We start from the raw sequence: 15721 nt of genomic DNA, 5'->3' as shown, positions 1-15721 counted from the left end.
CTCCTGTGGACTCTGCGGTGGTAGATGCTCTGCAGAGAGGGCAGTGGAGTCCTGGTGATTTTCTCAGCGTCTCCTAGGCCTGTCTGCACATTTGGGTTGTCATGACGTTGCTAAGGGAAGTGTTAACACTGGAAAGAAAACGTCCCCTTTGGTTCACACTAATGTTCTATTATACTAATGTTCTATTACACTAATGTTCTATTAAACTAACGTTCTATTACACTGTTCTATTACACTAATGTTCTATTACACTAATGTTCTATTACACTAATGTTCTATTATACTAATGTTCTATTATACTAACGTTCTATTACACTGTTCTATTACACTAATGTTCTATTACACTAACGTTCTATTACACTAATGTTCTATTATACTAATGTTCTATTACACTAATGTTCTATTACACTAATGTTCTATTACACTGATGTTCTATTACACTGTTCTATTACACTAATGTTCTATTACACTAATGTTCTATTACACTAATGTTCTATTATACTAACGTTCTATTACACTAATGTTCTATTATACTAATGTTCTATTACACTAATGTTCTATTAAACTAACGTTCTATTACACTAATGTTCTATTACACTAATGTTCTATTATACTAATGTTCTATTAAACTAATGTTCTATTATACTAACGTTCTATTACACTGTTCTATTACACTAATGTTCTATTACACTGATGTTCTATTACACTAATGTTCTATTACACTAATGTTCTATTACACTGTTCTATTAAACTAATGTTCTTTTACACTAATGTTCTATTACACTAATGTTCTATTACACTAATGTTCTATTACACTGTTCTATTAAACTAATGTTCTTTTACACTAATGTTCTATTACCCCTGGATACGATCTAGTGTGCCTAGAAACGAAACTCACTAACTTACCATGTTGTCAAACATGTTGGCACCGAACAGTCCCATAGAAATACATTCCTAACCCTAACAGTTCCATAGAAATACATTCCTAACCCTAACAGTTCCATAGAAATACATTCCTATCCCTAACAGTCCCATAGAAATACATTCCTAACCCTAACAGTTCCATAGAAATACATTCCTAACCCTAACAGTCCCATAGAAATACATTCCTAACCCTAACAGTTCCATAGAAATACATTCCTAACCCTAACAGTCCCATAGAAATACATTCCTATCCCTAACAGTCCCATTGAAATACATTCCTAACCCTAACAGTCCCATAGAAATACATTCCTAACCCTAACAGTCCCATAGAAATACATTCCTATCCCTAACAGTCCCATAGAAATACATTCCTATCCCTAACAGTCCCATAGAAATACATTCCTAACCCTAACAGTCCCATAGAAATACATTCCTATCCCTAACAGTCCCATAGAAATACATTCCTATCCCTAACAGTCCCATAGAAATACATTCCTAACCCTAACAGTCCCATAGAAATACATTCCTATCCCTAACAGTCCCATAGAAATACATTCCTATCCCTAACAGTCCCATAGAAATACATTCCTATCCCTAACAGTCCCATAGAAATACATTCCTATCCCTAACAGTCCCATAGAAATACATTGGAACATTTAAAAATGCATTTTGTTTTTACGCTGCTGAAACAATCCGGAGTGCCAGATGTGTGAAAGGTTCAACCACTGAAGAGGAAATCTTCTCACATGGTTCTGCTTTCCTCCATTGGCCTCATGTGTTGTGCTGTCGACAGTCGACCAACAGATGGCCCCATGCAGCGTGTTTCTGCTCTCTGTCAGTCGCTGGAAAACTGACGGAACAGATTTAATCCACCATCAACTCCATAAGCATTACATACATGACATCACATTACATACATGTAACTTAGCTACTAACCGTAGCTAAGTCTTTCAACTTAACCAAGGTGTCGTCCGCGCTACGCTAACCAGGCTAACCAAGGCTACACGATGCTACGCTAAGGCTACACTACACTATGCTAGCCTCGACTACACCAGACTATGCTATGCTACGCTACGCTACCCGGGTGGCGTGGACCAGGTAGCCCTTGGCCTTGATGATGCCGCGGCTCTTGACGATGATGGCGTAGCGCAGGACCCAGCGGAGGCGCCACGCCACGCCACGCCGACGCCGCGTCACAGCCGTCGCGGTCGGGGTCGCCGTGGGACGCCGTTGCTAACGCCGCGCTCTCACGGAGCGCCTCCTGGAAGCCCGCCGACGTGATGAGCTCTGGAAGACGACAGAGAGACAGACAGGTTAGAGAAAGACAGGTTAGGGGGAGAGAGACAGGTCAAAGACAGACAGACAGCTCAGAGGGAGAGGGGGGAGGGAGAGAGAGAGAGACAGGTTAGAGGGGAGACAGACATGTCAAAGACAGACAGATAGACAGACGGGTCAGAGAGAGAGAGACAGCGCCTCCTGGAAGCCCGCCGCCGAGATAAGCTCTGGAAGGAGAGAGAGAGAGAGAGAGACAGGTTAGAGGGAGAGACAGACATGGAAAGAGAGGGAGAGAGAGAGAGAGACAGGTTAGAGGGAGAGACAGACATGGAAAGAGAGGGAGGGAGAGAGAGAGACAGGTCAGAGAGAGACAGACAGCTCAGATGAAGAGGGAGGTTAGGTTAGAGGGGGGACAGACAGGTCAGAGAGAGACAGACAGGTCAGGGACAGAGAGAGAGAAAGAGAGACAGACAGACAGACACCCCCAGACAAATTGATCACAGACAGACAGATCACAGACAGACACCCACCTTTGGGGTCGTTGTGGGTCAGTAGCTGGACCCCCGCCTGCTTGGCATATGCCGTCAGATCGGGGGGCATCACACAACAGGACGCCAGGTTGACCTGGTTGCTGATGGGCTTCACCTTGGATACGGGAGAGAGAGAGACAGGTCAGAGAGACAGACAGGTCAGGGACAGAGAGACAGACAGGCCATCAGATCGGGGGGCATCACAGAACAGGACGCCAGGTTGACCTGGTTACTGGTGGGCTTCACCTTGGATATGGAAGAGAGAGAGACAGGTCAGGGAGAGACAGACAGGTCAGGGACAGAGAGACATACAGGCCATCAGATCGGGGGGCATCACACAACAGGACGCCAGGTTGACCTGATTACTGGTGGTCTTCACCTTGGATACGGGGGAGAGAGAGAGAGAGAGAGAGAGAGACAGGTCAGGGACAGACAGACAGGTCAGGGACGGGAGAGAGAGAGACAGACAGACAGACACTGTTAACTGCTTGGTTGGGACAGAGAGAGAGAGACAGGACAGGGACAGAGAGAAAGAGAGAGAGAGAAAGAGAGACAGACAGTTGGCGTACGCACTCAGTTTGACCTGGTTACTGGTGGGGTTTCACCTTGGACATGGAGAGAGAGACAGACAGGTCAGGGAGAGACAGATACCCCCAGCACAGGACAGACAGACAGACAGTTCAGAGACAGAGACAGACACCCACCTGGGCCCAGTCGTAGCGCTCCTCCAGGAGGCCCTTGTCCAGGACAGACAGACAGATCAGACAGACAGACACCCACCTGGTCCCAGTCGTACAACTCCTCCAGGAGGCCCTTGTCCAGGACAGACAGACAGGTCAGGGATAGAGCGAGAGAGAGAGAGAGACAGACAGACAGACACACACACCGTCCAGGACAAACAGACAGGCCAGAGAAAGACAGACAGACACCCACCTGGGCCCAGTTGTGCAGCTCCTCCAGGAGGCCCTTGTCCAGGTCCGACGTCCCGATGGCGACCACCTTCCCGGACGCCACCAGCGTTTCCAAGAAAACCCATGCCGGCTGCAGGTCCGAGAGGGTCTGGGGGGCGTGGTCGGCCCCCGGGGGGGGGGGGGGGGCGGGCGCCAGGATGACCGAGTCGAGTTGGGAGAGGGCGAGAGTGAGACAGGCTGTTGGGGGGGAGGGAGACAGGTTAGGGAGAGAAAGACAGGTTAGAGGTCCGAGAGGGTCTGGGTGTGGGGGGGGGGGGGGATGTTGTCCTCCTGGTCGACAGGGCGAGGGTGAGACAGGCTGTGGAGGGGAGAGACAAACAGGTAAAGAGAGAGACAGACAGGCAGGCAGCCAAACAGACAGACAGCCAAACAGGCAGACAGACAGACAGGCAGACAGCCAGCCAGCCAGCCAAACAAACAGACAGACAAGCAGACAGCCAAACAGGCAGACAGACAGACAAACAGGCAGGACTCACCCATGTCGACAGCCTGCCTGATGGACGACTGGTCCGACTCGCACAGGAACAGCTTGACTGCAACGACAACGTTAGCGTGGGTTAGCCTAGGTTAGCCTGTGTTAGCATGTGCTGGTGTCATTTGTTAGCCTGTGTTAACGTGTGGTCGCGTCGTGTGTAATCATGGGCTGGTATCGTTTGTTAGCCCTGGGTTAGCGTGTGTTATCGTGGTGCGTGTGAGCCGGTGTTAGCATGCACTAGCATTTATTAGCATGTGTTATCGTGGTGTGTGTTAGCGTGCGTGAGCCTGTCTTAGCCTGCGTTAACCTGTCTTACCCTGCATTAGCGTAGCGTTAGCCTGCGTTAGCTTGTCGTAGCGTACCAGACACCTTCAGCTCCTCCCTCTCCTCCGGTGTGATGGTGGCCTCGGCCGCCTGGGGGGTGGAGCAGTCCAGGACGTCAGACTCCTGGAGAGACAGACAGGTTAGAGACAGACAGGTTAGAGAAAGACAGGTGAGAGAGAGACAGGTAAACAGACAGACAGGTTAGAGAGAGAGAGACAGACAGGTCAGAGAGAGAGAGACAGACAAGCATGATGGTGGCCTCGGCCGCATGGGGGGTGGAGCAGTCCAGGACGTCAGACTCCTGGAGAGACAGACAGGTCAGAGAGAGTGACACAGGTAAACAGACAGACAGGTTAGAGAGAGAGAGACAAGTTAGAGACAGACAGACAGAGAGACAGACAGGCGTGATGGCCTCGGCCGCGTGGGGGGTGGAACAGTCTAGGACGTCAGACTCCTGGAGAGACAGACAGGTCTGAGAGACAGACAGGTTCAGGACAGACAGATTACAGAAAGACAGCCAGGCGTGCCTGGGAGGGGGGAGCAGTCCAGGTTAGAGACAGACCAGACTAGTCGAACTAGAGAGAGGGAGAGAAAGAGAGAGAGATTAGCTGACCTCAGCAGAACCTCCCTCCCTCCCTGTTCAACCCTCCCCCCCCAAACCTGCCTCCCCCCCGTCTCCCTGCCTGTGTGTGTGTCTGTGTGAGTGTGTCTGTGTATGTCTGTGTGAGTGTGTGTATGTCTGTATGAGTGTGTGAGTGTGTGTGTGTGTGTCTGTGTGTATGTGAGTGTGTGTGTGTCTTCCTCTCTCTCTCCCTGTCTCAGGAGCACCCACCCACACACACACACACACACACACACACACACACGTTGTCACTTGACTCACTAAACATTGACGCCTCTGGGCATGTGTGTGTATGTGTGAGTGTCTGTGTGAGTGTGTGTCTGTCTGTGTGAGTGTGCGTATGTGTGAGTGTGTGTGTGTGTCTCCCTCTCTCTCTCCCTGTCTCAGGGGCACACACACACACACACACGTTGTCACTTGACTCACTAAACATTGACGCCTCTGGGCATGTGTGTGTGTGTGTGTCTGTGTGTGTCTGTGTGAGTGAGTGTGTGTGTGAGTGTGTGTGTGTGTGTGTCTGTGTGTTGTGATGGCCCAGCCGGTGAGCAGTGCCCCACAGAGACACCTGGTGGCCACAAGGGGGAGGCAAAGGCAGCCATGGGGTGTCGTGCTGGATGGGAGGTACTATCCCAGTTCTATGTCCTGGAGACTCCGCCACCAATCAGATGACTCAGCTCACCGCTCACAGGTGCGCTGAGTCAGCTCGGCGATCCTGAGGCCTTTTAAACTCCCCAGGACAAGCTGAAGACAGACTGGCTGGAGGAACGAGTCGAGACCAGACACCCGCTAAGCCAGTCTCATAAGCCAAACGGGAGAGAAAGCCTGGAAGACGGAGAGGAACCCCCCAACCGACCGGAGGAAGAGGTCAGTGAAAGGGACCCGATATCCCACTAACTTTGGCCTGTCTCTCTCTCTCTCTCTCTGACGACAAGAAGAACCCGGCGGAGCGCCGTAGCGCCAACCGCCAACCCGGTGAAGATTTGAGTTGCCTTTCGCCTCTCCCTTTTCCCCGCACCTTAGAAATAAAACCCTACGTTGATTTCACCGCAACCCCTGTTTCCGCCTGTTTCTATTCTCATTGGTTGACCCGCTGTTGCGCCTGTCGACCAGGCTCCCACAGTGTGTCTGTGTGAGTGAGTGAGTGTGTGTGTCTGTGTGAGTGTGTCTGTCTATCTGTGTGTGTGTGTGTGTGTGTTTGTGTGTGTGTCTCCCTCTCTCTCACACACACATACACACACATTGTCACTTGACTCACTAAACATTGACGCCTCTGGGCGCGCGTGTGTGTGGGTGTGCGTGTGTGTGTGTGTGTGGAGCATCCAGAGAGAGACGAAGGAAAGGAGGGAGGGAAGGAAGGAAGGAAGGAAGGAAGAGAGGGATGAGTCTCACCTTCTCCTCCGCCGACAGTAAGGAAAGAAGAGAGGAAACAGGAAAGGAGGGAAGGGAAGGAGGGAGGGAAGGAGAGAGAGAGAGAGAGACAGGAGGGAGGGAGGGAGGGAGGGGAGAAGGAGGGGAGAAGGAGGGAGAGAGAGAGACAGGAGGGAGGGAGGGAGAGAGAGAGACAGGAGGGAGGGAAGGAGGGAGAGAGGGAGAGAGACAGGAGGGAGGGAGGGAGGGAGAGACAGGAGGGAAGGAAGGAAGGAAGACAGGAAAGGAGGGAGAGAAGGAGGGAGGGAAGGAGGGAGAGACAGGAGGGAGAGAAGGAGAGAGAGACAGGAGGGAGGGAGGGAGAGAAGGGGGGAGGGAAGGAGAGAGAGAGAGAGACAGGAGGGAGGGAGAGAAGGAAAGAAGGAGGGAGGGAGGGAGGGAGAGAGACAGGAGGGAGGGAAGGAGGGAGGGAGAGAGACAGGAGGGAGGGAGAGACAGGAGGGAAGGAAGTAAGGAAGACAAGAAAGGAGGGAAGGAAGAGAGAGACAGGAAAGGAGGGAGGGAGGGAGGGAGAGAAGAGAGGGATGAGTCTCACCTTCTCCCCGGCCGACGGCGTCTCAGAGGACCAGTCACTCAGCATGGCGCGGATACAGTCCTGGAGCTACGGCAACAACAGACAGACAGGTCAGATGGAGAGACAGACAGGTCAGAGACAAACAGACAGACAGACAGACAGGTCAGAGACTGACAGACAGACAGACAGAGGGACAGACAGGTCAGAGACAGACAGACAGACAGTTTGAGTGTGTGTGTGTATGTCTGTGTGAGTGTGTGTGTGTGTGTGTATGTCTGTGTGAGTGTGTGTGTGTCTGTGTGTGTGTGTGTGTGTGTGTGTGTGTGTGTATGTGAGTGTGTATGTGTCTCCCTCTCTCTCTCCCTGTCTCAGGAGCACCCACACACACACACACACACACGTTGTCACTTGACTCACTAAACATTGACGCGCGTGTGTGTGTGTGTGTGTGTGTGTGTGTCTGTGTGTGTCTCCCTCTCTCTCACACACACACACATTGTCACTTGACTCACTAAACATTGACGCCTCTGGGCGCGCGTGTGTGTGGGTGTGCGTGTGTGTGTGTGTGGAGCATCAAGAGAGAGACGAAGGAAAGGAGGGAGGGAAGGAAGGAAGGAAGGAAGGAAGAGAGGGATGAGTCTCACCTTCTCCTCCGCCGACAGTAAGGAAAGAAGACAGGAAACAGGAAAGGAGGGAAGGGAAGGAGGGAGAGAAGGAGAGAGAGAGAGACAGGAGGGAGGGAGGGAGGGAGGGAGGGGAGAAGGAGGGGAGAAGGAGGGAGAGAGAGAGACAGGAGGGAGGGAGGGAGGGAGGGAGGGGAGAAGGAGGGGAGAAGGAGGGAGAGAGAGAGACAGGAGGGAGGGAAGGAGGGAGAGAGGGAGAGAGACAGGAGGGAGGGAAGGAGGGAGAGAGGTAGAGAGACAGGAGGGAGGGAAGGAGGGAGAGAGGGAGAGAGACAGGAGGGAGGGAGGGAGAGACAGGAGGGAAGGAAGGAAGGAAGACAGGAAAGGAGGGAAAGAAGAGAGAGACAGGAGGAAAGGAGGAAGGGAAGGAGGGAGAGAGAGAGAGACAGGAAAGGAGGGAGGGAGAGAAGAGAGGGATGAGTCTCACCTTCTCCCCGGCCGACGGCGTCTTGGAGGACCAGTCACTCAGCGTGGCGCGGATACAGTCCTGGAGCTACGGCAACAACAGACAGACAGGTCAGATGGAGAGACAGACAGGTCAGAGAGAAACAGACAGACAGACAGATAGACAGACAGATAAGACAGAGGGACAGACAGGTCAGAGACAGCATGGCGCGGATACAATCCTGGAGCTGGAGGGCAACAAAAGACATACAGGTCAGACAGACAGACAGAGAGAGACAGGTCAGATAGAGAGACAGACAGGTCAGAGACAGCGTGGCGCGGATATAATCCTGGAGCTGAACGGCAACAACAGGTCAGACAGACAGACAGAAAATGACAATAAAACGACATATTTAGTATTTATTTAATCACATTCATAATACACACACACACACACACACGGTCAGTTCGTTAGAGCCAGTTAGCATTCGCCTTTAGCACCCCGTCAACACTGCACTCGGTAGGTAAATTCGTTAGCCCCGTTAGCATTAGCCTTTAGCACCCCGTCAACACTGCACTCGGTAGGTAAATTCGTTAGCTTCGTTAGCCCCGTTAGCATTAGCCTCTAGCCTCCCGACCCCCCCCCCGCCCTTCTTACCTCCTCACTCGGGGACGACGGACACTTCTTCTTCAGCCGGCTCCGGTTGACGAGGTTCCCGGTGTGGAGGTTGAGCGTCGTGGCCCGGGTCAGAAACGAGGTACCACCGGGGGAGACGGTCCCAGAGGACCCGCTACGAGTACCAGAGGAGCCGCCGGTGTCGGTGGTTTCCATGGTGTCTGTCTCCCCTTCTCTCGTAAAGAAGAAGTAAATGTCGTAAAGATATAATAATAATAATAATAATAATAATAATAATAATAATAATAATAATAGTAAATGTCGTAAAATAAGGGAGGTTGGTGTGTTTGAGGGAATGTCGTAAAGGAAAAGAAAATGTCGGAAAGGGACGGGATATGGTGGGTTACCTAGCAACGAGGGGGTGGGGAGAGTGTGTGTGTGGTTTGAAGGACTGTCGTAAAAATATTTTTTCAAAACAAATACGAACGGTGGAGGGAAAGGGGGGGGTTGCCTAGCAACGAGGGGGTGGGTTTGAGGGAATGTCGAGTAATGATGACACGACGCATTTCCACACACACACACACACACGGTCAGTTCGTTAGAGCCAGTTAGCATTAGCCTTTAGCACCCCGTCAACACTGCACTCGGTAGGTAAATTCGTTAGCTTCGTTAGTTAGCCCCGTTATCATTAGCCTCAGAGCCGGTAGAGGAGACGGTACCACCGGGGGAGACGGTCCCAGAGGACCCGCTACGAGTACCAGAGGAGCCGCCGGTGTCGGTGGTGGTGGTGGTTTCCATGGTGTCTGTCTCCCCTTCTCTCGTAAAGAAGAAGTAAATGTCGTAAAGATATAATAATAATAATAATAATAATAATAATAATAGTAAATGTCGTAAAATAAGGGAGGTTGGTGTGTTTGAGGGAATGTCGTAAAGGAAAAGAAAATGTCGGAAAGGGACGGGATATGGTGGGTTACCTAGCAACGAGGGGGTGGGGAGATTGTGTGGTTTGAAGGAGTTTCATAAAACATTTTTTTCTAAAAAATGTCGTAAAATACGAACGGTGGAGGGAAAAGGGGGGGGGTTGCCTAGCAACGAGGAGGTGGGTTTGAAGAGCCAAACTACATGGTTCTACTAGCCCTAGGGTTAGGGTCAGGGTTAATTGTTAGGGTTAAAGTTAACTCATCCCCTAGGGTTAGGGTTAGGGTCAGGGTTTAGGGTTAAAGTTAACTCATCCCCTAGGGTTAGGGTCAGGGTTTAGGGTTAGGGTCAGGGTTAGAGTTAGGGTTAGGGTCAGGTTCAGGGTCAGAGTTAGGGTCAGGGTCAGAGTCAGGGTCAGGGTCAGAGTTAGGGTTAGGGTCAGAGTCAGGGTCAGGGTTAGAGTCAGGGTTAGGGTCAAGGTTAACTCGTCTCCTAGGCCTGTCTGCACATTTGGGTTGTCATGACGTTGCTAAGTGAAGTGTTAACACTGGAAAGAAAACGTCCCCTTTGGTTTCCACTGATGTTCTATTATACTAATGTTCTATTATACTAATGTTCTATTATACTAATATTCTATTATACTAATGTTCTATTACACTGTTCTATTACACTAATGTTCTATTATACTGATGTTCTATTACATAAATGTTCTATTACACTAATGTTCTATTACATAAATGTTCTATTACACTAATGTTCAATTACACTAATGTTCTATTACACTGTTCTATTACACTAATGTTCTATTACACTAATGTTCTATTACACTGATGTTCTATTACACTGATGTTCTATTACACTGATGTTCTATTACACTAATGTTCTATTACACTGATGTTCTATTACACTAATGTTCTATTACACTGATGTTCTATTATACTAATGTTCTATTACACTGTTCTATTACACTGATGTTCAATTACACTGATGTTCTATTACACTGATGTTCTATTACACTAACGTTCCATTACATTGTTCTATTACACTGTTCTATTACACTAATGTTCTATTACACTGATGTTCTATTACACTGATGTTCTATTACACTAATGTTCTATTACACTGATGTTCTATTACACTGATGTTCTATTACACTGTTCTATTACAATAATGTTCTATTACACTGTTCTATTACACTGATGTTCTACTACACTAATGTTCTATTACACTAATGTTCTATTACACTGTTCTATTACACTGATGTTTTATTATACTAATGTTCTATTACACTAATGTTCTATTACACTGATGTTCTATTACACTAATGTTCAATTACACTGATGTTCTATTACACTGATGTTCTATTACACTGATGTTCTATTACACTAATGTTCTATTACACTGTTCTATTACACTGATGTTCTATTACACTGTTCTATTACACTAATGTTCTATTACACTGATGTTCTATTACACTGTTCTATTACACTAATGTTCTATTACACTGATGTTCTATTACACTAATGTTCAATTACACTGATATTCTATTACACTGATGTTCTATTACACTGATGTTCTATTACACTGTTCTATTACACTGATGTTCAATTACACTGATGTTCTATTACACTGATGTTCTATTACACTAACGTTCCATTACATTGTTCTATTACACTGTTCTATTACACTAATGTTCTATTACACTGATGTTCTATTACACTGATGTTCTATTACACTAATGTTCTATTACACTGATGTTCTATTACACTGATGTTCTATTACACTGTTCTATTACAATAATGTTCTATTACACTGTTCTATTACACTGATGTTCTACTACACTAATGTTCTATTACACTAATGTTCTATTACACTGTTCTATTACACTGATGTTTTATTATACTAATGTTCTATTACACTAATGTTCTATTACACTGATGTTCTATTACACTAATGTTCAATTACACTGATGTTCTATTACACTGATGTTCTATTACACTGATGTTCTATTACACTAATGTTCTATTACACTGTTCTATTACACTGATGTTCTATTACACTGTTCTATTACACTAATGTTCTATTACACTGATGTTCTATTACACTGTTCTATTACACTAATGTTCTATTACACTGATGTTCTATTACACTAATGTTCAATTACACTGATATTCTATTACACTGATGTTCTATTACACTGATGTTCTATTACACTGATGTTCTATTACACTGTTCCATTATAAAAGATCTGTGATGTTATAAAGAATATTTCAGGTTCAAATTCTGGGTTTTTAGGGTTCAGTGCTTATTGCTAACTGGCTGGATTCTAATCTCTGTTGTTGTAATACTAGTAAATGACCACCAGGTGGTACCCCCATCTGAGGGCTAGAGGTCTGGGGGATAGGGTTCTGGGGGTCTGGGGGTCTGGAGGTCTGGGGGTCTGGGGGTCAGAGGTACTGCAGGGGACAGGTGACGTCTTCTCATGAGAGCCATGCCTCCCATGGCAGGGAGCGGTACTGCAGGTGACAGGTGAAGTCTTCTAATGAGAGCCATGCCTCCCATGGCAGGGAGCGGTACTGCAAGGGACAGGTGAAGTCTTCTCATGAGAGCCATGCCTCCCATGGCAGGGAGCGGTACTGCAGGGGACAGGTGAAGTCTTCTCATGAGAGCCATGCCTCCCACAGCCCACAGACAGAGAAAGGAAAAGCAGCCTGCACCTTGGCTGCCCCTCACAATGTCACATGATGCATAGATATTACTGTACTAGATGATTACTATATAAAAATGAAGGAATGCATGGAAAGTGAAGTTCAGAACATGTACAGCGCCTTCTGAAGGTATTCAGACCCCTTCACTTTTTACACATTTTCTTGTGTTATAGAGTAAATTTGAAATGGATTCAATTTAAAGAATTTGCCATCAATCCACACACAATACCCCAGAATGACAAAGCGAAAACACGATTTTTGACATTTCAGTACATTTATTAAAAGTGAAATACAAAAATACCTCATGGACAGAAATATTCAGACTTTTTGCTTTGACAGTCTTAAAATTAGTTAAAATGCAAAAATGTCATCAACAAATCACTCAATAAGTTGAATTGAGTACATCTTAATGCAAGGATAATAATTCATGTCATTTCGGAATGAATATCTTTGTTTTTATAGGGTCTCTGATTTGCATAGGAATCAATTACACACTGTGTAGATTAGGATGTTCTGAAGACACTGTCCATATTGTACTGACAGAGAAGGAGAGCTGTCTTCACATCCACTCCCTGCTATCTTACACACAGCAACGTAATCCAGCATCACAACTCAAACACCCAATCTAACCAACTCTTATATACATACAGACACTCTCTCCTGTGTTATTCTCAGAGTTCATCATCAGTCTGATTTGATCATCTAATCATTCATCTGGATTGTTTCACTATCAGTTGCATTTCCTACTTCTGCTTTGTCAGTCTATTGCACTTTTTCACACATTTCACAATGAGCAAATAACCATCTGGTTCTCATCAACGGCTGTAGCCCTAAACACTACATACAGTGTGATCTCCCTGAGACTAGTTTCCACAGGGTCACTGAACAGCCATCGCTCCAAAGCCTAAACCCTGGGTAGAGGGGCTCAGTGAATATGGAGTGGAATGTGTGCAGGAGGGTCCGTGTGTCAGAGGAGACCCTGTAGAAGGACAGAGTGCCGGCCGGCCAGTCCAGATACACTCCTACTCTGTGGGAGCCAGAGGAGGGGACAGGTATGACAGTGCTATTATTATTGTGACTGGTGGAGTAACTGTTACCAAAGCAGCTCAGACTCCAGGACTTGTCATTGTTTCCCAACACACAGTCAACATCCCATCCTCTCTTGCTGATTCCTTTATATGTCACTCCTATACCAGCCTCTCTCCCACTCCACTCTACCTCCCAGTAACGGCGCCCAGTCAGACCCTCTCTACACAGCACTTGGTCCCAGTAGTCAAATCTCTCTGGGTGATCAGGATACAGCTGCTTCTTTCTCCCCCGTGTCACCTTTCTGTTCTCCTCAGACAGAGAGAGGCGTCTGTCTGCTGTGTTTGGGTCCAGTGTGAGCTCACAGGCATCTGATTGATTATTTTTTTCACAAAATATTAATGATTAATTGAAAATGTTTTAAAAGGGATATAACTAATTCACATTTGCTAATATTTTAGATTTACATATGAATACAATACTGGTGCTCTGTTTGAACTCTGCTGTACCCTGGTTCTTGAGTAATATCACAGTCCTATTCTCTACAGCGGTGGTGACTTACATTTGATCAGCCCAGGTTTGAGCCTGCACTCTCCACCATGGTCCACACTATATCAACCACAGAAGAACCCACAGAGGTTGGATGACACACTCATGATCATGTGGAAAATAGATACTGTGCATTCATCTCATTGATACGTCCAGCCACATATTCAGCCTTTACCTGAGTGTCTGTAGTTTACAGAGTGGATCTTTCTGTACAGCAGAGAGCAGCGCCAGTCCTGAGTCTCCTGGGTGATTGTAGCTGAGGTCCAGCTCTCTCAGGTGGGAGGGCTTAGACCTCAGAGCTGATGCCAGAGAAACACAGCCTTCCTCTGGGACTCCACAGCCTGACAACCTGGGGAAATAGTGTCACTCCATCTGATATCAAGAATCTGATTATTCCTCTCTAATGTACATGTGCAGCTTTAAATCCTCTTCATTTGGCAGTTGAAAGGCCACATGTGAATGAGGAATACAAATAAATACATGCAGCCAAACCATCACTGTGGTGTAAGAATTCAAGAGTGAGAGTTATAGTTGCTCTCAACAGGGGAGCAAGCAATATGTTAGATTGGTTAGTGAATTATTGTGGAGCCCCATCAGCTGATCTCAGGCCAGATTGGTGAGGAATTGTCGAAAGAAACGTTATTGAGAGAGTGAACCCCCCCCCCCCCCCTACCCCACCACACACACACACACACACGCACACGCACACGCACACGCACACGCACACGCACACGCACACACACACACACACACACACATTATATAGTAATTGATTGGAAGATAATGTACACTGTCTGTCTCAATCATTGAGCCTTTCTGTTCAAGTATGATTGATTCCATAGAATGATAATGTAACACACTTAGGAATGATGTGTCTGACAACAAGAATAGTCTCAGACCTCACCTCAGTGTCTGTAGTTGACAGTGTGGACTCCCCAGTCCAGCAGAGAGCAGCTTCACCCCCCCGTCACCTAGATCATTATAACTGAGGTCCAGCTCTCTCAGGTGGCAGGAGTCTGAGCTGAGAGCTGAGGCCAACGCTTCACAGCATCTCTCTGTGAGGTGACATCCATTCAGCCTGAATGAGGAATACAAATAAATACATGCAGCCAAACGATCACTATGGTGCAAGAATTCATGAGTGAGAGTTATAGTTGCTATCAACAGGGGAGCAATTAACAATGGATACATTTGTAATGACTGGATTTCTACGTCTGGTATAATGTATTTGCTAGCTATTGGGTTAGTGCAGTATTGTGAAGTCCCATGATCTGATTTAAGGCCAGGTGTGTCACGATTTGAGGAGGGCAAACATATTCAGAGAGTGAAGACAGAGCAGCCCCCCCTGTCACCATACACACACACACACACACACACAGACAAACAGAAATTGATTGGAAGATAATGTACATTGTCTGTCTCAATCATTGAGCCTTTCTGTGCAACTAACATTGATTCCATAGAATGATAATGTAACAGACACTTAGGAATGATGTGTCTGACAACAACAATAGTCTCAGACCTCACCTCAGTGTCTGTAGTTGACAGTGTGGACTCCCCAGTCCAGCAGAGAGCAGCTTCACCCCCCCGTCACCTAGATCATTATTACTGAGGTCCAGCTCTCTCAGGTGGCAGGAGTCTGAGCTGAGAGCTGAGGCCAACGCTTCACAGCATCTCTCTGTGAGGTGACATCCATTCAGCCTGAATGAGGAATACAAATAAATACATGAAGCCAAACGATCATTGTGGTGCAAGAATTTATGAGTGAGAGTTA

General features: G+C 47.1%; 3 protein-coding genes across 3 annotated transcripts in view; all 3 read right to left on the bottom strand.

The window, feature by feature from the left end:
- LOC310823899 (uncharacterized protein) overlaps positions 1 to 15721 on the bottom strand; it is a 310796-nt gene that overhangs the window by 104069 nt on the left and 191006 nt on the right. The gene's annotated exons all lie outside the window — the stretch shown is intronic.
- On the bottom strand, positions 1696 to 8983 carry LOC310823735 (glutamate--cysteine ligase regulatory subunit-like; the record flags this gene model as incomplete). The annotated part of the gene is made up of 8 exons (XM_083696584.1): positions 8789 to 8983; positions 8174 to 8239; positions 4538 to 4619; positions 4177 to 4233; positions 3663 to 3877; positions 2730 to 2844; positions 2101 to 2211; positions 1696 to 1766 (listed from the first exon to the last, which is right to left on the bottom strand). The coding sequence occupies exons 1-8, from the start codon at positions 8960 to 8962 to the stop codon at positions 1696 to 1698; spliced, it is 891 nt and encodes a 296-aa protein (XP_083552710.1). The 5' UTR covers positions 8963 to 8983.
- LOC310823897 (uncharacterized protein) overlaps positions 12634 to 15721 on the bottom strand; it is a 211889-nt gene continuing 208801 nt past the window's right edge. Inside the window, exons 13-17 of the mRNA XM_083696836.1 lie at positions 15475 to 15648; positions 14852 to 15025; positions 14123 to 14296; positions 13961 to 14007; positions 12634 to 13769 (exon numbers count right to left, since the gene is read on the bottom strand). Of these exons, the coding sequence (XP_083552962.1) occupies positions 13210 to 13769; positions 13961 to 14007; positions 14123 to 14296; positions 14852 to 15025; positions 15475 to 15648 (1129 nt within the window). The 3' untranslated portion in view covers positions 12634 to 13209. The remainder of the gene's footprint in view (positions 13770 to 13960; positions 14008 to 14122; positions 14297 to 14851; positions 15026 to 15474; positions 15649 to 15721) is intronic.

This window comes from Argentina silus, assembly GCF_951799395.1.
Source record: "Argentina silus genome assembly, chromosome: Y".
Classification (NCBI taxonomy): domain Eukaryota; kingdom Metazoa; phylum Chordata; class Actinopteri; order Argentiniformes; family Argentinidae; genus Argentina; species Argentina silus.
The sequence above is the reverse complement of the archived record's forward strand: the minus strand, read 5'-3'. Positions and strand labels throughout refer to the sequence as shown.